Raw genomic sequence first — 21786 nt, 5'->3', positions numbered from 1 at the left:
TGTCAGAGGAGGTTTAGGTTGGAGATTAGAAAAAGGTTCTTCCCCCAGAGGGTGGTTGGGCACTGGAACAGCCTCCCCAGGGATGTGGTCACAGCACCAAGCCTGACAGAATCCAAGAAGCGTTTCGATGATATTCTTAGGCACATGGTGTGACTCATGAGGATGGTCCTGTGCAGAGCTGAGAGTTAGACTTGATCCTTGTGGATCCCTTCCAACTCAGGATATTCTACAATTCTAGTCACACAATAGCAAGAATAAAACCATAAAAGGGCAAAATTATCAAACAGTAACATGTTCCAACATTAATCTGGAAATTAAAAGAGTAGAAAATACACACAGCTGAAATGAATACCTCAAGAGCAGCAATAGGACAGGAGGATGCCAGATATAAATCCTGAGCCAGATTAAAATCACTAGTAAACATTGCAAGATGTCCTGCTAAAAGGTTGTGGTCTTCTATTCCCTGTAGAAAGACATAATAGTTGCAGAACTAGTCCAAAAGAAAATAAATATTGTATAAGCAGGATAATCTAGGAAACACGGTAAAACCAATATCCTTACATTTTACAACTATGTGTATTGGATTCTACAAACTCACTTGCAGCTCAGAGTCACTAATGTTACACTGTCTAAAATGAGTAATTTGCAGTAGTATAATTTTAAGGTACTATTTCACTTTCAGATGTATAATTGTAATCTGGGTTTTTTTGGATTTTTTAAAAATAATAACAACAATCTGCAACATTTTCTCAAAAATTACAAAAGTAAATTAGAGCCTCTGAATGCCCGAGACATGAATATATTCTGCTGCTCTAAAACAAATGAAGAAAGAAATGTTGTGCATTCCAATAGAGACTGCAACCACTTCAAGAGAAAACCAAGCACGAGGCATATAGTTTGGACACTTTATCCTTTCTATTCCCTGAACACAACTCACCTTCTACTTGAAAAAAACCCAACCTCTCCCCAAAAACTAAGAATCCAGTAATTCTTAAAGAAGAATTAAATCACTGTATTTCCTATTTAAAAGAGACTTTACATTTTACCTTTATTTCCTCTAGTGACATCACCATCCCAGCATTGCCAGATGTCCGATAAACACGTATGGCAAAATCCACCTCCATATGATATAAGCAAGCTTTGGCCAGCTCATTCCAACAAGATCGGTCATTCAGAAGTCTGCACAGCTCCCATGCTTCAGAAAACCTACAGAAGTTAAAAGGCATTTAGAACTATTTTAATTTTAGGTATTACTCATACCTAAAACTCGCTGTCAACATTTTTTTCCCTTATGTTAGAGAAAAAATAAAAAACATTTACATCTCTTACGGAGAGAGAGAGACGTATCAGGAAGAAAGGAAAAATATACATGTGTACTTTACAGTTCTACTCCTGTTTCTACCACAGTTTTTCATGAAACCATCTGCTTTCCCTACTCTGGCATTCTTCCCATTATACCAATTTTGCACTGCTTCACTACAGTGGGAGTATGGAAGAAGCACCTTCAGCCAGTTTTGGAAGAGCCACTGCCACATAACCCCGAACCAGTCTTTAAAAAAATCACTTTAGCTTTTACTTGACAGTGGAAGAACAAATAAAACACCATGGGTCACTTATTTTGCTTGGTCTCCATGGACAGCTATGTGGACTCATGGATCAATGTATCAATATTCAGCAGGACGTTTTTAAATTACCAGGATACTCTGTATTGAGCTTAAGAACAGAAGCAAACAATTTACAGAATATAATTAAAATGTAGATGTACCTTTTCAGCATTAGAGTCTGAGTAAGCATTTGTCTCAGCTTATTAGGTCCAAAGTCTTTCAAATTGCCAAGGAAACAGTGAGTACTTAGATAGATATTGTTTGTTTTCCCACTCTGAGTCTGACAAGTTATTTCTCCATTATACAACAACAAAGGTTTATGGGAATAGGGGACTTCCGTGCCACCTGCCAAAATAACCTTTGATCCTAGATTCAAAGATCAGGAAGAAAAGAAGACATCATGTGAAAATCCCTACATGGTATAAAGTGTAGCAAGCGGTCACAGCTGAAACCATGTATATTTGCAGGGCATTAATTCAAGGTCTCTAATTCTGGCAGTCACCAGTGACTTTACAGTGCATATTTTTCAGTAAGAATACAGGATTTAAATCTTCTAAACCAGTAAGGTCCTTTTCTAAATGTTTGTAGGGAAATTTCTTAATGTTTCTCTGTCACAAATACAGAAATTGCTAAGATTACAACTTTGGTTAATACTGTAAATGACGACAAGTTTTGTCACCCTGATCCTATGATTTTTCTCATGAGCATTTAAAAATACAATTGAAAAACAATGTGTAACTTTCAGATGAAACATTACAATAGCAAGAAGCTTAGGGAGTTAAGATCAAAATGCCTTGTTGGAGCTTTACAGAGGAACCTACAAAGCAACTTGTTTTCTATTAATCAGTTGCACTTCAAAACTTCTGTGGTACTATTTATTTTTGTATGCATTTAAGAAAAATGAAGATTCAGAACACGTTTTACTTCATTAACTAAAATAGTAAATACATTTTAAAGAACTTACAGTACCTTGAATGGCATCCTTATGAAAAACGTAAGTGTACACTTTATCGTCATCAAAAGCAACAAAAACGCCTGCATCCATTGGCCAGTTTTCCCACAGGATTCCTTTGATAGTTGGTGAGAAATCTGGAATCTCATATACTCTATCATTTACCTACATATAATGCCAAAGTAAAATTACTACCAAGTGACTAAGGAGATAAACTAAATATTCAACCCAGTTATGATTAAAAACTTTAAAAATAATATAAACAGTGCAGAAATATGAAAATTGTATTTAGAAAAAGTTTCTTATAAGCAGTGGTTCTGAGTAACAATGAGTTAAATTCAGAAGTGGAGGAAATGCATGTTATATAAATGATATTTACTATTCTTAAAAAAAAGTATGGGGAGAGGCAATGAAACTGGCAATGCTTGTTGATGGCCTAAATTATCTGTATTTAAATACACAAATGAATACATTTTTGAAAACTACCAATCGGGAACTTAGTATAATGAAATTGTCCTGATCTAATATGACAGATTTTATTTCCTTATTAATTTATCCTCCAGCCTCCTTGCCAATTTCTTCTATCCACATATGTGTGGGTGTGACATAATCTTCTCCATTCTCTATTAAGAACACTACATAGTTAAAGAACATGCTTGTAAATATAAGTGTATGGGTATCCCAAACTAACTTACTGGACAGTAGACAAAGCCATCGCTTTTGTCATCTATGAAAGCCATTCTGGTTCCATTGGGATCTGGAAAAATCTTTCTCACACTGACAGGATGCCGATACTCATTCACATATTGCCAGTCTTCAATGTAGAAATAACGAATAACTCCAGTCTAACGAGAAAGAATTGAAAATCTTAATAATGACATCAGTAAGTGGCAAGCAGTTAATTATTTCGGTTGTAGTTTCTCCCATCTTAGAGTACTGAGTGTTTAAAAAAGTACTTCCAGATGAGTTTTTTTGCTTCCTTCTTCTTCATTGACAGCCTTGTCAATGAAGTTTTGGGCAGTTTTGGGCAGGATAGGAAAACTTGGGGCTTTGGCAGGGGGAGTGGACAAAGGAGCTGGCAAGTTTGAGGGGTTTTCTGTTGGTTTTGACATTTATCTCCCTCTGCTTTGTGGAGACAAAGTGTATTTACTCTGCAGTTCTCTGAACACGGGAAATGCCTGTCTCATTGCTGGGAGAAGCTTAACCTTCAAATAAAACGAAAAATTTGCCTCCAAGAAAGAACCACACATTCTGAAGAACAGATGTACCTAATTCAAGCGAGAAAAGCAATCAAACTGATTTGTGATCAAAGCTATACTTCAATCAGTATTACAATGATTGAAAAGGTGGCTTCTGACATCAACTGTAAAATTTGCACCCATCAAAGACTGGTTGCAAATTTAGTACCCTGAATTTATCAGTACCAGTTTAGGTACTGAGGAGGTGGGAAAGGCCTCAACTGCTGCTGAACCACCCAAGTTATTAAACCAGTGATAAAACCAGAAATAGATGTTCTTGCCTTTCCTCTGGAAGGTCAGTACATCAGTTGATATCATGAGGAGTACAATACTACAATGCCAATTGTGCCCTGTATTCCCAGTGCCAGAAAATATTAAAAGGAAAGGAACTACTCCTCATGCACAGAAAAATCCATAAAAAAAATTCTTTGGACAAAAGCTGCAGTAGTAAGTCAGATTTCCATTTATGCTATCACACTTGTTTACTTCAGTACTTTTTTGTCCCCATGTATCACATCACCACCTAAATCAACAAATTTGCAAGCCAAATGCTATGTTTTTTTCTTACATCTGGAAGACATTTTGATTGCCAACCCTCTCATTAATGCAGTAGAATTAAATTCTGTTATTAAAATCAGTGTTTTGCAACAAACACTAGTAAGAACAAAACTTCACCTTCCTGCCGAAGTATGTCATACAAATGCAACAGTAAAGCAGCTGGATGCAATTTTGACTGTATTTGCTTACAGTTCTTGCACAGAAAATAAACTACTCTAAAGTTCACAGATGCAGGTTTTTTTTTGCTAAAATAAAATATAAAATATAAAATATAAAATATAAAATATAAAATATAAAATATAAAATATAAAATATAAAATATAAAATATAAAATATAAAATATAAAATAATTCAGATAAAAATACATTCCATCTAGAAAGACCTTTAAAAACAGAAGTAATACTCACATCTGTACCAAATAGGAGGAAGTCACTAGTTAAAGCATGGCACAAAATTCGGTATTTATCATCATCTGCTGGGAAAAGTCGTGTTTCTCGCTCTTCCTGAGCATCCAAACCTTCACTTTCTATCTAAATATTAAGAATAGAATGAACTGAAAAACTCCACTGTTAGCAATAAGGTATCATAGTGTTGCCTGTATCAAACTGCAAAGAAGTGAGATGAAAAAAAAACTTTCATGTGCATCCCTTAAAAAGCCAGCATTTGCTGCTGTCAGATTCCCAGACACCTTTAAAATAAAACTTTGAAACAGCTGACAAGAAAACATTTTCTTCACCTTTTCTAGACTAGGTTGTATTTCTGAAATCTACAGAAGCTCAGTTTTATATTTTAGTTAGCCAGCAAAATTCTGAAGAATTTTTAATTTTTACCTCCATTAACTGAAGATCATTCCATTTTATGTCATTTTTAAAACTATATTAACTTGTTCAACTTAGATCAACTCATTAGTTCAGCAATCCAAATTGCCAGAGCTCTTACCATATGCAACTGGACTTTACCCTCAAAGAGAGCAGCAGCATAATCAGAATTAAGGTGCATACTTGCTACAGTCCCCAGGTACTCCACATCTTTAAGCTTTTTTACATCTAAAGGATTTAAACAGAAAAGAAAAGGTAAAAATATTTTGATTTTGTATAAGTCTTCACTTATCATCATTTAAATTTGCAGCTGAATAAGCAGATGTGAAAAACTCACAACTAAGCTGAGAGGACACAGGTCACACGAAAAGAGACTTTCTTCTTAGCAGTCAGACAACTGGTTAGAAAGTAAAACAGAAGCTCTTTTCTTATGCAACTCTGACAAGTATTCTTATAGTTTTGATTAATATATTGTTATTGAAAAAACACATGAAAGCTTTAAATCCACTACCTAAAAACTGGATACAGCATAACCAGTTTTTCCTTATCCCACACAAGCAACATGAACATCCACAAAACTCTCTGATCATATAGTTCCTAGGTACTTTCCCAAGCAAAGACACAGACACAGAATGTTTCAAAAGCCTAAAACTCCTTCATTGGTTAACAAGATGATGTCAAAAAAAACCAAGAACCAGTCTAGATTTCATGATCAATACCTTGAACGTGAAGTTTTAATTCTGTTATTTATAATGCCTCGTCATAACTGCTTCAGTCTGTGAAAATCATTATCCCATCCTAACAGGACCATATGGCAATTCAAGTTTTTAGTGTATAGTGTGGAATGTCCATAACTGCTAAACACAAAACTGAATTCATAAAATAAGACAGAGTATTGCATTAGTTTTAAGAGAATTGAATTTATGCTTACTATTCTCTCCAAGTGCATAAAACCAAGCCCGATTGTTCATTCCTACAGCCAAATGATAAACACCAATAGCAACAAAACTGGGCTCTACTTCAACAGAGACTGTGACTGGTAGCTCCTGTAAGAAAACAAAACAAAATAATACAATTCTCATCTGCTTTTAATACTTACTTTATTTATATCTACATGAAGTTTAAAAGAAAGAGGTTATCATACTCTCTCCACATGATTGGCTACGGTAACTTCTAGAAGAGAAGTAAGGTATGCAATCCGTGTGCTGCAAGCATCTCCAAGGATTGGAAGCTTTGTCAAGAAAACATGAAGGGATCCTCTCCGTGTAGACACTGCCAACAACTGCCCATCATCTGTCCAAGCCAGCTGTTCTACACCTAAAAGATTCACAAGTTTTTGTAAAAAAAATAAAAATCCTTTCTTTAAGTACTGAAACCAAGAAATAATTATTTTGCTCTAAAATGTGAAAATGGTAGGAATTTATAGGTATATAGGTACTAATGTATTCAAATATACCCAATTAATGTAATTCCTAGATTATTTGGAATCACTCAAACCAAACACATAATTTACTAATATAGCATTTTCCTGAGAGTAAAGGTTTCACAGAATCACAGAACAGTTTGGGATGGAAGGGACGTTAAAGACCATCTGGGTACAACCCAATTTCCACTAGACCAGACTGCATATCTGTTACAAAACTGATCACCTCTCTCCCTGTTTTCCAACACTGACAGTTTATTCAGCACATTCAAAGTGAACCATAATACTGGAAGCAGCGGAGCAGAATTCAATCTTATTTCCTTTATCGGCAAATTAGTAAGTATTAAATACAGAAACAGTGTTTGGTCCTCAGAGTCTGGAAATGCTTATTCATATTTTAACTGACTAATACCAATATTCCAAAGAGAAAGGGGAAAATGTTGTGCTGACAATATCCTAAATTTCTGGAAAAAAAATTAAAAGGAAGGGAAGGGTCTTAGAAATAAAATGCTGGAGGCAACCAGCAACTTGACAATAAATAAAGCATTTACAAATCCTACATGAGGAGATAATGGTGGTAACTCATTACTGAAGAAAATAGTTTTGTAACACTGTTCTGAAAGCCACAGACACTAATCCTGTATATCAGGATGAAAACAGATCAAGAAATGCTGAAAAGCACAAAAAAACTCCACCAAAAATCATGGAAAAAAGTGGAAACCAGTTAAGTGTATTATTTTAGTAATCTGAATATCCTGTATTACAGATTCAAAACTACATGACACTAACTGATCAAATATTCAGAGAGCTGTAATTCTCTATACTTTGAACAGATAAAATATGATCCCATTTTGCTACTGGTCACTTAATAAATTCAACTGGGGACAGAAGGAATTTTTGATAAATTCTATATTTACACCGTTTTTCCAACAGCAGTACTTCACTCATGAAAACAGATACCATGAAAATTCCAGTATACTTAAGTTGTAAAAATTTCTATCCTCATGGAGAATGTTAACATACCTTTGTTTTCATCATCCAAGTTTATTATGGCATACATTTGTCTCAGATCTGACAGATCATGGATTTTAATGCTAAAACAAAAATAAACAGTCATTCTCACCCATATAAATCTCAGTCACAACAAACACAAAATGCCTTCCATTTCCTAAAGAGCAACACATACTCATTGTTATCCATCCCTCTAAATAGCATATCACTATATCACTGTACAAAAATATTTCCTCAGAGAACTAAAATTTGAGGAAGAGACACAAATCCAATTTGAAAGAACTCAGGGCTGGGAAACACAGTTAGTCCATTTTGACCTGTTAGAGTACATGTTAGTTTAGAAACACATTAGTGATCAACAAACAGCGCTTGAAACACAAGATGCAAAAAAATAGCTTTCCATCCTGCTTCACAAAAAAAGGGACAGATGAGAGTTTATTTATGCTGTCATGTCACTCAATATATGTTAAACAGCCCCTCAAAGAAATAACCCTTATTGTACAATAGCTGAAGTGCTTGAAATGGCACCATGCTTTGCTCATAGTTACGCCACTCTTGATGTGCAAGTGCCATAAATCAGCAGTCAGTCTTACACAGAGCTGAGGACAGAGAGAATGGTCTGACTCCTACCATCACTTAGTTCCTCTTCTGCTGAAGAATTCAGATATCACAGAATGAGGGAGCAGCAGATGAGGTGCTAAAGAAACTATTCTACTGTATGCACAACACATTTTGGAAGGACTCCAGTCTCTTTAATTATTTTTCCCTTAATTGCTTACACTTTTAGAGTTTTGTCTAGTTTGGAGGTAAGACCAAACACCACGGAGGAAGATATCAGGATATCAGCATACTCAGGACAGTTTTAAATTAACTCTTCTCCTATCATTAGGCAGATGTTTATGCTCAATCAATAAATCATAGTAAAAAAATCTGGAGTTTTTTGTAGTCAATAACAGAAAATGAAAGAACTGAAAGGAATAACCTATACTAAAGTTCAATTAAATTTTTTTGTTTACAATTAATTACAAGAAAGGTAATTACAACTGCAGGGATTTTCATCAATATTAGCTTCTTACTCTAGGCAAAGCAGCAGCTCCACAGAGCAATTAATCTCATCTTCTTTGCACTCACTTCTTAGGGAGCCTTAGAACCTTAGGAAGCACAGCTTTAATGCCTGAGAGCTACAGCTATGGGAGATGCATTCTATGCCTCATGTATAGAACTACCACTTACCAACTGTCTCCACATGATGCAGCTTTGTTTAATGACTGGGATATAGCAATGCTGCTTAGATTATCCTTATGATTGTGAGCTTGAAAGATTTCTTGACCTATCTCACGAATGTGTGTAGAAATGACTACAAAACACCCTCGTGAGAAACCAATCATTATGTAGCCATCACCATACCTGTTAAAAAAACAGGGATCTATTAATGCAATAATGCAAAATACATTTTCTTTCAGACTGTTCGGGTAATTGTCAGTGCCTCCCTGTAACAGGAAAAATAAGCAATTTATGGGAATTTATATACATAATGTAAAACAACATAGCATAAAATAGGTTAAGGGGAAAAAATTACCAAAGGTTCTTAAACGACAGAACCATGTTTGTGCCTAGAGTTCACTCATAAGTCATTTTCCTGCATTTTAAAATGCCACTTTACTTTCAGCACACTGCAAACATGGCAGTGATGCCAGGAGAAAGATTTCTGGTATCTTCATTGGAATAAGCATGGAGAAGATGGCAACTTTCCTTTTAAGGTTCTGGCCAATTTGGTCCCATCAAAGCCATGTATAAACAATGCCAGTCACTCTGCCCTTGTGGGCACTGCAAATGCAGTGGACATACCAAAGCTACAGTCTGTTTACTTTTCATAGTGTCAAGCAGAAATAATGAGGTTAAGGCAGAAACAGTTACAGAATGTATGGATGAATTCAAACAATATCTCATCAGCTTAAGTGCAAGAAAAATCATTGCAAGGTGCACAGCCCAGGTATGCCTTGTTACATATGTGGCCACAAATTAGGAAGTGTATCACTACAGGTTTTCTTATGGTTATAGTGTAAAGGAATGTCAATTCCACGTTAACTGACCAGGCATTAACAGACAAGCTGCAATGATTCAAAGATATAGAAACACCAGGGTTTTGGTACACCAGTTCTTGGTACAGAGTTGAAACTTCTAACTTAGGTTTTCTTCATAGGAACATTACCGATGGTATTGCACAGCAGGGAGTCTATAAGAACTTTGCACAACTTTGCAAACCAACAAACTAGCTGAAGGATAAAACTCCATCCCTAGTTCTTTCATCATTTACTCATCCAAACAGAAAACAAACCATAAACCCTTCAGTTTAATCTTCTGCCAGGACAGGAACATACTAGTGTTCTAATAATGTTTTGAGCACACCAACTGCCATTCTATTTGAAAATACTGCTTTTATAGCCATTGAATCATCAGGTAGAACAATTACACAATGTAGACTACTTTGTGTTTAGAAAAGAATTACTAAAAAGGCTACAAATTGTCCAGGAAAAATCCAGTGTGAGCAAGGAGTAGATGATCTAGTTTCCAGCACTTATCAGAACTACTTGGAAAATATTCAGCTTGTTAATACCACAATGCTTAATTAAGAAAGTTGTGCTCACCATTTGTAGGCTACAATACTGCCGTAAGGCTGCTGAAATTTCAGATCAATCGGGTTATCGGGATCATTCAAATTAAAAAGAAAGAGAGTCTTCTTGCCAACCACTACACTTACCTGCCAATGAATGAAGAGAAAAATTAACTTGGTAAGAATGGCATCACTTTAAAATAAGGCCCTATTTCTTCACTAAAAGATGAGATTTAGGACTTCAAATAATCCTTATAATTCCTTATAAATCCTTATAATGCTATAATAATTCTATGGATCTGAATTCTGAATCTTTATCAATTCTTTTCCCTACAGCATTAGTCGGCTCCATTTCCTCAAAGGAAAAGGCAGCAGGTCACATGGAGGTAGATTACTCTCACTCGAACTACAGTATTTTGTAGTGACTTCTTACTGTGCTTTCCCTGGTTGATATTCTTTCATCAGTCTTCATAACTGAGAACTGCATATCACTGGGATCTGAGCTCACTGAGGTCTGCAAAAAAAAAAATTCAGATTGAGAAATCAACAGTTAATGTAGCAAATACTGATTATAAATAACTGCATTATTCCTGCCCTGTACAATATAGTGATAGACAGATAAAGTTGTCATTGCATTTAGTACCAAGACCTAGAAAAAATGTTGGAGAAAACATGTCAGTTTGGATCATAATGACATGTTAGCACAGAATATAGTGAAAAAATACCTAGGAAGCAGTTATGCAACAGTTAGATACACAAATTCAGACAGAGAAGGATGAGGAAGAAGACTTGCAAGATGGTATTACACAGACAGTACTAACTGAAGCAGTATAAAAAAGGTCACTCTGATGCAAATTCAAAGAAGAAAGACCAAGAATACGGCAAAGTTAAATGTTTACAATGTATTTTAAAATGGGCATACCTGATCTAGGTTCATCAAGTGATAACAGTCTAGTTGCTTTTCTAGTCAAAACCTAAAAAGCAAGCCTTGCTTAGATCTCTGCCACCTCAGCTACACTGCTTCTACTCCTTAAGTCAGATAAATTAAAGCACAGACACAGCCTAATACATTTATTAGAGTATTCTTCTCCAGTTGTGGTATTCAGAAACAATGAAGGAAGCAAATGAAATAACCTACAAAAGATTTCTGCTTTGAAAATTTTGAGTGAAAACATTTCAATGAAGTAAAAATAATGAATTATAATCATTTACACATTATGTAGCAACTGTCATTGCATGGAAGGACTGTGATGTATGTAATCAAACAGAATGCTTAATTTGAGGATTTGAGTGTACTTGAAGAAAGCATTGGAATCAAAGCTCTCAACAAAGCAGTGGAGGTCCAGCCTAGGAATAATCCTTGCATATCAGAGCCAATATCTTTGTTAAACCACTCTAAATATGCCCTCATCCTACATGAGGTTTCCCAAAGGCTCCTTGTCCTTGAAAGCAGTGGGATTCAAAAGGCACAAGCTCCCACAGGCCCCAGCTTTCTTGGGAACAAGGAGTATGCCTTAAAATCAAATGTGGGTTAGAAATACTACCTGTCTTATAGTATCTCCTTCCTGATTGCTTATAGTAATCATTTTGTCTTCACCACCTAGAGCCAGGAGGTTTTCAGTACTCCAGCAGCCACAAGTAATCTTCTTAGTGTGTTTACCTGGAAAAGAAAGAAACCTATACAACACAAATGAACACAACTACAAAAAAAACCCCAAACACATCTGTGATGGAAATATACTTTGGTCACTCACAGATTGTCAGAATGTGAAACAACTTGTCAGAGCAACTACAAATTCAAGAGCCTTTTTTAAAAAATCTACTCCCAGATAGAAGTCTTTTGACCTTATAGGAAACGGCACAGCCCCTGTTCTTCCATTTCTCTGCATGGCATTTCTGGGGACTGTTATATCCTTAGCCCTTATGCCCAGAGGTACTTCAAGCAGGTAAGAAAGAGTAACTTAGCAACAAGAACAACCACACATATCCTTTGCAAAAAAGGCAACACAAGTTTCCTATCAGACAGTATATATATATATATATATATATATATATATATATATATATATATATTCCCATGAGCACGTACATATATATTTTACTTACTACACTATAAAAATACTCTGCTAAGGAAAACAAATCAGAAGGTGCAAGTTGAGTATATGCACATTTTTTACTAGCATGTACATGTAGAGAACTAAAAAGGAATCTAAGCATATTAGCAAAATTACACTTTCACATGAATAAGATTAGTTTCAAACCAACGCATACCAAGAACAGAAATCTTGCGAGAAGTCTGATGGTTATATATAAGTAAGTTTCCTTTTGTTGTTCCAACAGCAAGTAAAGTTCCAACTCGAGACCATAACAAGAAAGACATTGCATCCCTGAAATGAAGACAATTTTTACTTTTTATCAGAAAGACTGCTTTCATGTGCTCAGATATGAAAAGATTTTGTATTCTTGTTTTGCAATTCTATGAAATCACACAGATCAAGAAGAATTTTTAAATTAAGCAGGTGTTCTCTACAAATACCAGAAATATTTAAGTACACACAAAGTAGTAAGAGTAATAAAAAAGTTGTATGAGGTGATGTAACATGACTTGTGCAAACGGAAATGTGTCTGCAAACATCAACAGTTTTTGATAGTTCATTTGGCCAAATGCATAGCTTTACTCAAAGATTCCATGAAGGTATATGAAATTTTCCAGTCATTTGTTGTATTTTTTTTGTACTTCAACTCAAGAGCGAATAGGTCTCATTCTAGTCAATGTAATAAGGAAGCTAGAAAGATCCATTTTAACTTGAAGTTTCAGATCCAGCAAGACCTGTTTTGATGGATACTTAAGGCTTCACAGATTGTTACTATACATGAGGTTAAAAAGAAAAAAGCCTCTTAAGCAAAAAAAAAATTCAATCAGAATTTTCTAATTAGTGCAGTCTCTCGGAACGTTTTAAATTTTACCGTAAGCATGTAATTGTGGTTTGAAACAAATTTCAGATACTGACATGTAAACTGACCTCCAACATATATTTGGGTTGCATATGAGGGATTTTGTTTGTGCTTCTCTAATTTCAGAAAGGGGTGGATACAAGAAAAGCCTGATTATCACACCCTTTATGTGTCTTAGTGCTTATTCTGCTTCAGCGATAACACTGTGACAAAAGAAGCATTAAGGACTCAAACTGATAAATACTGTTCTAGCAAGACTACCTCCAGTAAGAAATTTACCTCTGATATTAGAGAGAAAGATCATGAAGGAACTGCAATTACTGAATACTCCATTCTGCTAAGTACCTTCTACATTCTTTTTTGCTTACATACTAGCAAGTTACTCTTCCCCCTGAAGTATTTATTCACACATGAAAAGGAGGTACAGTATGGTCTATTCATTCACACAGCATAACATGTATATACACCTTAACATAGGGCAGATTTGCTTCCACTCTCTTTCTTACAGACAGAATGTTTACGTAGAATGCAAGAATTTGGTGAAATAGATTCAAGGAAGCCAAAAGTTTAATTGTTAAACCAAGCTTATTTGTTAACCCAATGCTTGATTGTTATGCAGACCTCAGAAGAGTTTGAAGCCTGTAGCCAAATTCATAAAGGTAAGGCTTTGAACCTTAGAGTAGGATCGCCTTACATATCTCCTCCCATCCTAAACCAGTGAATAGTGCTTTGGGAATAATGTTTTAGTCCCCTTACAAATCAAAGAGGAAAAATCCTAGCACAATTGAAATCACTTCCTTAAATTCCCTTTAAGGAATGTGAAATACTTAAAAGAAAGTGTAGCCAGTGCATTGCTACCAAAAAGTGAAACATTTAAGAGGAGCTCTCTAGAGACTTTGGCACTGCTGACACTCAAGAAAGAAACAAAACCCCTATAAACACTAAAATCCCCACCCACAATAAACACTTCAAAACCAGCCAACCTTATAAAAAATACTTTAGCAACAAACTGTAGCATATTATTTTAACAGTATATGTACTATGAGGACTCCAGTAAAAAATGATCTTGCAATATATCCTCTACATCAAGTCACAGTGCTCCCAGTCTCTAAGAAAAGTTATTTAAAAAACATGTTAAAAAAAATTTCTTACCTCATGCCACTGTCTACTTGGCTTGTTTTGTTTGTGATTGCGTCCCACAGAAATATGGTGCTAGATTTGTCTGTGACTATTGCTAAAGTATCTCCATCCTTATCCCAGTCCATAGCAACACAGTTACTGAAGAAAACAGAAATCACTAATAATGTTAAAATATGTTTAGAACAATACAGAAATAGAGAGAACTATGCAGCTGAACTCCGTTCTTCCTTTTCTCTTCCATGCAAACCCACAACAGATTGCAGATTTATCTGTAAACTGTACTTTTATAGCAACCACACCCTTCTTCAGATCTCATTGAAATGACACAGGCTGAAAGGAAGGTCATAAAAGAGAGACCGCTACCTTCTAGAACTTGAACTACTGCCACCTTGATTTTGAAGACAGTGAAAATCCCCTGCAAAGTTCTGGTTCATTAGAGGCTATTCAGAGTTGGGATTATTTTTCTCAAGAAGCCTAACAAACTTGGAAAAGAAACCTATGCAGAAGCAGGAAAAACCTCTACTTGCAAAAAGCTCCTATAATGAAATGGAGAGCAGGCTTATCCACAAGTCTCTAGTGAACTGAAAACAGTGCTGTTCACAACATGTATTCAAGCACATATGCTGCAGACCAAAAACCTATGCCATCTGACACCACTCTTTCTAGATAAGTAAGTTGAAAATTTCAGGTTAAAAGGGCAGCTCTATGAAAAATTTCACACTCACTACCATTCAAATGAAAACTCCTGCTGCAAGTAGTTTCAAAAGTGTTCTACACAAACTGCTATAAAATAATTTAGTAAGCCTTCAGTCCCTGGTTGTCCCATCTTTTTTTTTAAAACCTCAGCAGTTTATTCTAGAGAAAGTCTATTCCATAAATACACTCCTGAATACCTAACAGCCAATCACAACATCAGGAACAAAGAAAAAAAGAAAAAAACAGAGGAAAACGCAGATTGGTAAGCAGGAAACAAAACAAATTCTATCAACATAATGGTCAGAGGCTTGTAACATCAATAAGTATAGCAGAGAATACTTGACATGTTTCCCTCAAGGACAGGCTCACATCCACCCATCGATAAGGTGGTGCTATCAGTGTCCATCAGTAAGGAAGGCACACCTACACACCACCTTCACCAACCCACATGACAGCAGAGGATTCCCAGTCCAACACAAGCTCTTTTCAGAGTTCACCTCTGATTCCACACAGCTTTCCTCACTTTCAGCAGTTTTTTGGAGAGAATGAGCATTTATCATACACGGTGCAAAACAGCACAGAACGAGCTGGACTATTGATACTACCAAGCAAAAGAGACTGACTTAGTCCACATTATGAATGGCTCCTGACCCAAACAGCAAGATGTGATGTACAAGTGAGCCTGGTGAAGATAATGAGAATTGTAATCTCTTGGTTTGGTGCAATGTGGCAACCACCGTGAACTGCAAAAACTGGATTTCTAGACTTCTCTGGGAGCTAAGTGAATCTAGCTCATATCTGCCAATGATACAGGAATATGCAAGTGGAGTTCTGGAAATTAAAATTAGACTCTAGACTGGAGGCCTCAGATTGAAAGCCTTAGTAGAAGTTTCACCTGGCCTGAGGGCTCTGCCTTAATCAAAATTAATCATGTTGTTAGAAATAAAAGCAGGTAAAATAGTAAGAAGAAATGAGCAGAACACAAATGAAAACAATTTGCTACATCAGGTAGTAATGGTGCCCAATACAAGTATATTTATTGAGCAAAATGATATGATGGCCCAATGTCACACTGTTTTCACCCAGCAAAGTTTCCTCTGGGTCACATCTAGCCTGTTTCTATGGTCTGACTGTCTTTAAGAACTTAGATGCATCTTCCAAAGTACACGACTTTCTAAATTTCATCTGAACAGAATCCAGTTCGTACACTCCAACACCACTGGCTGACATGAACCAAAAAGTTTGAGAAGCAGGAAAAAAAGGAGACTCAATTCAGAAGTACCCTCTCCATCTAAAGCAAAAATGCCAACACAGACATTATGGCAGTGATATAAACAGAAGCACTAAACCAAAAGGGCATCTTTCCTCAGTAAAGCTACAATAACAAATTGTTAGAAAATGGACAGTAGCAAGAATGCAGTTGCAGTCAGCGTGACGAGGATATATCATATACAATCTCATTATGATCCTTCCTAATATAATGACACAGATTGAGTTTATTACTAATAAGGACTGCTTTGGGTAGGAGCATATATTTTTTTACTGTCCCTGATAGCTTATTATGACTTCAGCTTTTACTGCCTCAGATTCCATACATGCTCAGTTTGTCTTCTTTTCCAGGTATGTTCACCCAAAATAGTATCTCTTCCTACAAAGTTCTCCCATTGTCCAAGCACCTCACTAGAAGATAAGCATTTTTAAAGAAAATAACAAAAAACCCTAATTTAAACCCATATTAGTACTTACCCTGGTAGGCTGATTTCATTTCTCTTCTGACCATGACGATCAAAAATTTTCACAGCACGATCACCTCTACAAAAGATTAACACACAGAATAAATCCCTTCTCGATCAGTAATTTCTATGGATAAACACAAAAAATACTTGCAATCTTACCCTGTTACAGCAAGGAAATTTCCTAAAGTTTTCTGCCAAGCAAACTGCACAGGTGAACCAGACCAAGCTTTCTCATACAGACTGAATACTTGCTGAGGAAAAAAAAACATACATGGGAAATTACACATCTTAAAATCATAAGCATATAACAGTACTACAGCTTTAGAACATGTTAGGAACTGAGTACTGTGGAGGTAAGAAAACCTCAAACCAATCCAAACACAACTTCTGCGTGTTCCTAATGCACCAAAGTACCAAAATTCCACATAATAAATCTTTTGGTTTCAGTGGAAATTTCTGATACTGGGTGTCTGCATTAAGACCTGTGACTCTATCACAACTAATATTTTTTCTCTTAGTTACAAGAAAGAAGAAATTGCACGAGACTCTCCCCTTCCAGTTCAAAGACCAGAATGCTAGCAGTTTTCTAAATTTCATGGAAAAGTCTGGGACCAGACAGTGACCAGACATAGAAGGATCAACATTTAATCTTTTAAAGACAGATAACCATTTTGTTACTCTGAACTGTTGGGTCTGAAAAGCAAAGACCTTAAAGCAACCTACTGTAAAAAAAGATTCTGACTTCCAATTGAAAAAGTTTCTGAACTTCCTTTTCCTTTCACAATACCTGTACAGATTTTTCTGTAACTTAGGTGTAAGATAAAGCCCACAACTTTGTTTCACAGCTTGCTATCCTGACTTACACTCCTCCCACATCATCCAATAAACACAAACATGCGGTGTCCACCCTGTGTCCAAATGTCTGCCAGGCTTGCTCAAGTCTTTGTCAAAAGTTCCCATCCCTTCTTTTGGATGAATGTAAACGGAGGCATTCTTCTCACTGGATTTGCATTTTACTCACAAGGAGAGCAAAAATACAACCACCACATGCCACAAGCACAAATGACATGGGACAGCTACGGCTGATTTGGAAAAATATTTGTAGGAGTGCAGAGGAGGGCCACCAAGGCGACTGGAAGGAGGGAGCCCCTCTCTTGTGAGGAAAGGCTGAGAGAACTGGGGCTGTTCAGCCCGAAGAAGAGAAGGCTGCGGGGTGACCTAATTGTGGGCTTCCAGTACCTGAGGGGAGCCTACAAGGAAGATGGATAGAGAGACTGTTTACAAGGGCGTGTAGTGACAGGACAAGGGGGAATGCCTTCAAACTGAAAGAGTTTTAGATCAGACATCAGGAGGAAGTTGTTTGCTGTGAGTGTGGTGAGGCAGAAGAACGGGTTGCCCAGGGAGGTTGTGGGTGTCCCTTCCGTACAAATGCCCAAGACTAGGTTGGTGGTCTAGTAGATGTTCCTCCCCAAGGCAGGGTGGTTGGAACTTGATGAGCTCCCTTCCAACCTGAGCCATTCCATGAGAAAGAAAACAAACACGGTAGCGCGAGCAAGCACGTCAGTTCCCCGCTTTGCTGGCGGCCGGCGCTCCCCGCCGCCCCTCCCTCCCCGTCTCCCCCATCCCCGGGATCGGACCCCCGCCCGCCGCCCCTCCGCGGCCCCCAGAACCCCGTACGGCGGCCGCACGGACCCACCTTCATCGCGGCCCCGCGCCCGGCCCAGCACCGCCCCCGCGCATGCGCCGCCCGCCCGCAGCGCCGCGGTCGCCCCGGAGACGGAGAGGGCGGGGCGGGCGCACAGGGCCTGGCCCGGCCCGGCCCCCGAGGCGCGGGCGGCGGGACCGCCTGTGGGCAGCACTGTGGGGAAAGGAGGTGTGCCCAGAGTGCGGGCACACAGAGCGGGCTCCGATCCAGGGAATAAAGGCACACACGCACCCAGCAACAAAGCCTCTTGAGATCAGCTGTATTCCAACTGCGAAACTTCCATCGCAATGTCTCACTGATTTCTTTTAAAGCAATAAATAGTTCGCCGAGAGCGTTAAAATACACGTTTAAAATTACAAATGTACAAAGGACTTCGGGTATCGGACACTTCAAATTTTTCAAAAAAAAAAAGAAACCAAAAAAACCATTCAATGAGTTCACATCTTCCCGTTTTTCACACGCGGTGCTGTTTGGGAAACATAAGGGACAAGGCACGGAAAAGCAAATACAAAAAGGCTTCTCCCGAGAACATTTAGACCATTCAAAGCAATTTGGTGTAACAGCATAGGGCTCGAGAAAGGCAAATTGCAAAGTATCTGAAAAGAACAGGTAATTGTTAAATACAGTAACTTATTTGATACAGTCCTGCGAGGCACACTCACGGTCCTGTAAAATGCTGAACATGCCTAAGTGGTGGCAGTCAAGCATCTTACAGGATTGGGCCCTTTACATTTTTAAATAACCTTACAGGAAAGACAGACAATTTCTTCATCTTATAAAATTATACATTTCAAAGTAGTGCAAAGCCTCATGTAAAAATGTATTTAGTCTAGATGCAATGGAATGCTTCAAAAATTCCAAAGTGCAAATATTAAACTTAAATCGGTTAACTGTTAATCACACTTTAGAATTCTTCCAATAACTCACAAAAATAGCAAAGTAAGTATAAGAATCAAAGTAGAGAAAAAGGTATGATGTTCTGCATCTTGCATAAAAACTTTGAAAATCCAAAAAGTACACTAGATGTCAAAAATATCTGTCAAAAATTATTAAATAGCAGGTTTCTGTTAGCATAATAGGACAATACTTAAAATAAGGCTTTGGTTAAATAAAAAGTTTGCTAAACTAGGAATGATGATGAAAAGTGCAAAAGATTCACCAAATACACAACTTCATTTCCAAGGCAGGCGTTATGCCTGCCATTTACAATAGTTTGCATTGGTTTGTCAGCCTGTGTTGTAATCATTCAGTTACCTGTAGCCAAATGTGTTTATATAGGCAAATTAAATATATGGGGTCCAATCCTACAGTTTCACTCAGATATAGACCTGAATATATCAAAGTATATCCACTTATAGCATCATTCCTCTGCTTGTTTAGGGAAATCAAGGTCCTGGATCTGTAACATTTGATTATTATAGTGAGCTCACTCATTTTCTTCACGCTTCTTAAACAGAAGTCCTCTGCTGACAACCAGCAGTTTGCAGCTGATTTTCTTACAAATACAATTCTTGTAACATAGGAGCAACAAAGATAATTTTTTTTAAAAGTGCTTAATGTTGGTCCATACGAACAACATGTTCACATCAGCTTCAGACAAAACACTTTGCTGTGGCAAGTATCCCGTGCCTGGTGTTGGTGCGCTGGTAGTTTGCTTGAGGAAAAAGGAATTGTCTGAGTCTACGCAGGAGAATGTCACCTTCACGAAGGTAAATAATTTACAGTTTTACAGTCACAACACATGCTCCAGCTCTTCCTAAGCATAGTGGTGCAACCTGTAAATAAAGAAACAAAGCAACCATCCATGAGATAAATGCAGTCAGCTATAAGTAATTTTTCCCCCTAATTGTACAGCTTCAGTAGAATGACAATATCACCCATGCTCTGTTAATGCGACTTACAAATTGGTCCAAAATTGGATACAAACTCACAGAAAAGGTAAAGATATTTTATATAATAGTTAAGCATTTTGAAATATATAGCAAGCCTCAAGAACATCAAGCAATTCTTATTGACAATTTCAATTATTCAGTATCACAGGAAAAAGAAACCTTTGATACAGTACAAACCTTTGATATAGTACAAACTGGACACCTGAGCTGGGTAGTCTGACAACTCAGAAATGATTGGCAAAACGATGCATTTGTCACAAACAGAAAATGCCAAAAATGTTAGGGGCAACCTCTCCCTTTCACTTGACTATTTGACAAAATCCTGTTAAGAGTTCTTCAAATCAGAATAATTTCCCGGACTTTATTCTTTAATTGTAAACAGAAGTTCCTTCTGGCAAGATGCTTTTCTGCTGAAATTCTGCTGGACTTAAACAGAGGGTGGCAGTTTCTAACACTCACCTTAGCCTCCCCTTTTAACCTTCACTGTATTGGAGTGCATGTGAATAGCACATCAAGTCATACAGAGATCATCCTGAAGACAAAAAAGGCTGTTTATGCAAACTCCGCTATTTATTTTTTTCCCAGGAACAATAGACTTATCCTGGGCTGTCTGTGGCTCTGGCAAACTTCATCTGGGAAAATTCCACTACCTCTTCTGAGCTGTGTGTGGATTAAAGCAGTGTCAGACTGCTGACATAACAAGAGAGAAGGAAGGTACACAAACATTTCCAAAACCCTCTAGGAAGGGTTTGAAACTGTCCTATATACTGGGATCATGGTATTCAGTGAGATATAGAGGGTCAAGGCTAAGGATACACAGGTACGTACAGGTGGTCACCACACAGACATCATGCAAAATTCACTTAGGTGCCCTGGTGAGAAGTACAGTTTCTGTCCCCTGGTAGACTATTTGTTGTTTGTTTTTTAGCAGGACAAACAATGCCAGGGTTATCATTACCAGCACCAGTGAAGGCTCCAAGCTCTGATGAGCCTCCTTAATGACTTGTGTTTTAAGATCTTGCAGCAGGATGAAGTGGGAGAAATGGACAGCTGAGTTTTCTGTGTTACAGAGATTTTGGTAGACAGCAATGTACTTCTCTTTTTGAATAAGAATCTGGGGTCATTATTGGAATAGCATATTCAGGTGGTCAGAATTCAGCTGCCTAAATACTGGTGTCTGATGCTATTTTAGATGAGCCTGGATATTCATTCTGGTATGCAACTGGACTCCAGCAGAGCTTGGCCTCCCACAGGTTCTATACTGTATCTGTCAGCCTTCTGTGGATGTAAATGCCTTAGGGTATCTCAAATAGCATTAGATACCAAAGGACAGCCAGCTCAGGGTGTCCTTGTGTGTGCTTTCCAACAGAGAGGTACATTCCTGGAGCTATATAAAGGTAACCAAGCTTTGAACCGACAGTAATGGTTTCTGATTGTGAACTGA

At 37.4% G+C, this 21786-nt stretch overlaps 2 protein-coding genes across 7 annotated transcripts in view; both read right to left on the bottom strand.

Moving 5' to 3' along the window:
• The window catches only part of WDR19 (WD repeat domain 19), a 47762-nt gene extending 29270 nt beyond the window's left edge, over window positions 1-18492 (bottom strand). Inside the window, exons 1-19 of one of the 2 annotated variants that reach the window (XM_027888536.1) lie at window positions 18442-18492; window positions 16905-16996; window positions 16756-16821; window positions 14326-14451; window positions 12490-12605; window positions 11763-11878; window positions 10652-10732; window positions 10253-10365; window positions 8838-9011; window positions 7617-7687; window positions 6315-6487; window positions 6102-6216; window positions 5292-5398; window positions 4760-4882; window positions 3252-3401; window positions 2574-2721; window positions 1766-1970; window positions 1047-1206; window positions 353-463 (exon numbers count right to left, since the gene is read on the bottom strand). In XM_027888536.1, the coding sequence (XP_027744337.1) occupies window positions 353-463; window positions 1047-1206; window positions 1766-1970; window positions 2574-2721; window positions 3252-3401; window positions 4760-4882; window positions 5292-5398; window positions 6102-6216; window positions 6315-6487; window positions 7617-7687; window positions 8838-9011; window positions 10253-10365; window positions 10652-10732; window positions 11763-11878; window positions 12490-12605; window positions 14326-14451; window positions 16756-16821; window positions 16905-16996; window positions 18442-18447 (2253 nt within the window). In that variant the 5' untranslated portion in view covers window positions 18448-18492. Of the gene's footprint in view, window positions 1-352; window positions 464-1046; window positions 1207-1765; window positions 1971-2573; window positions 2722-3251; window positions 3402-4759; window positions 4883-5291; window positions 5399-6101; window positions 6217-6314; window positions 6488-7616; window positions 7688-8837; window positions 9012-10252; window positions 10366-10651; window positions 10733-11762; window positions 11879-12489; window positions 12606-14325; window positions 14452-16755; window positions 16822-16904; window positions 17016-18441 lie in introns of those variants that run through there. The other variant, XM_027888537.1, reaches the window with a different exon arrangement.
• A 200-nt stretch (window positions 18493-18692) lies between these two features.
• The window catches only part of KLHL5 (kelch like family member 5), a 61983-nt gene continuing 58889 nt past the window's right edge, over window positions 18693-21786 (bottom strand). For all 5 annotated transcript variants that reach the window (XM_027888576.1, XM_027888577.1, XM_027888573.1 and 2 more), the window contains one exon: window positions 18693-20225. In XM_027888576.1, coding sequence (XP_027744377.1) covers window positions 20169-20225 — 57 coding nt within the window. In that variant the 3' untranslated portion in view covers window positions 18693-20168. The remainder of the gene's footprint in view (window positions 20226-21786) is intronic.

The sequence above is a fragment of the Empidonax traillii genome, unplaced genomic scaffold, assembly GCF_003031625.1.
Source record: "Empidonax traillii isolate 1590-97213 ecotype Southwest subspecies unplaced genomic scaffold, ASM303162v1 scaffold240:size1935192, whole genome shotgun sequence".
NCBI lineage: Eukaryota > Metazoa > Chordata > Aves > Passeriformes > Tyrannidae > Empidonax > Empidonax traillii.
This window is presented reverse-complemented; position numbering and strand designations above follow the sequence as displayed.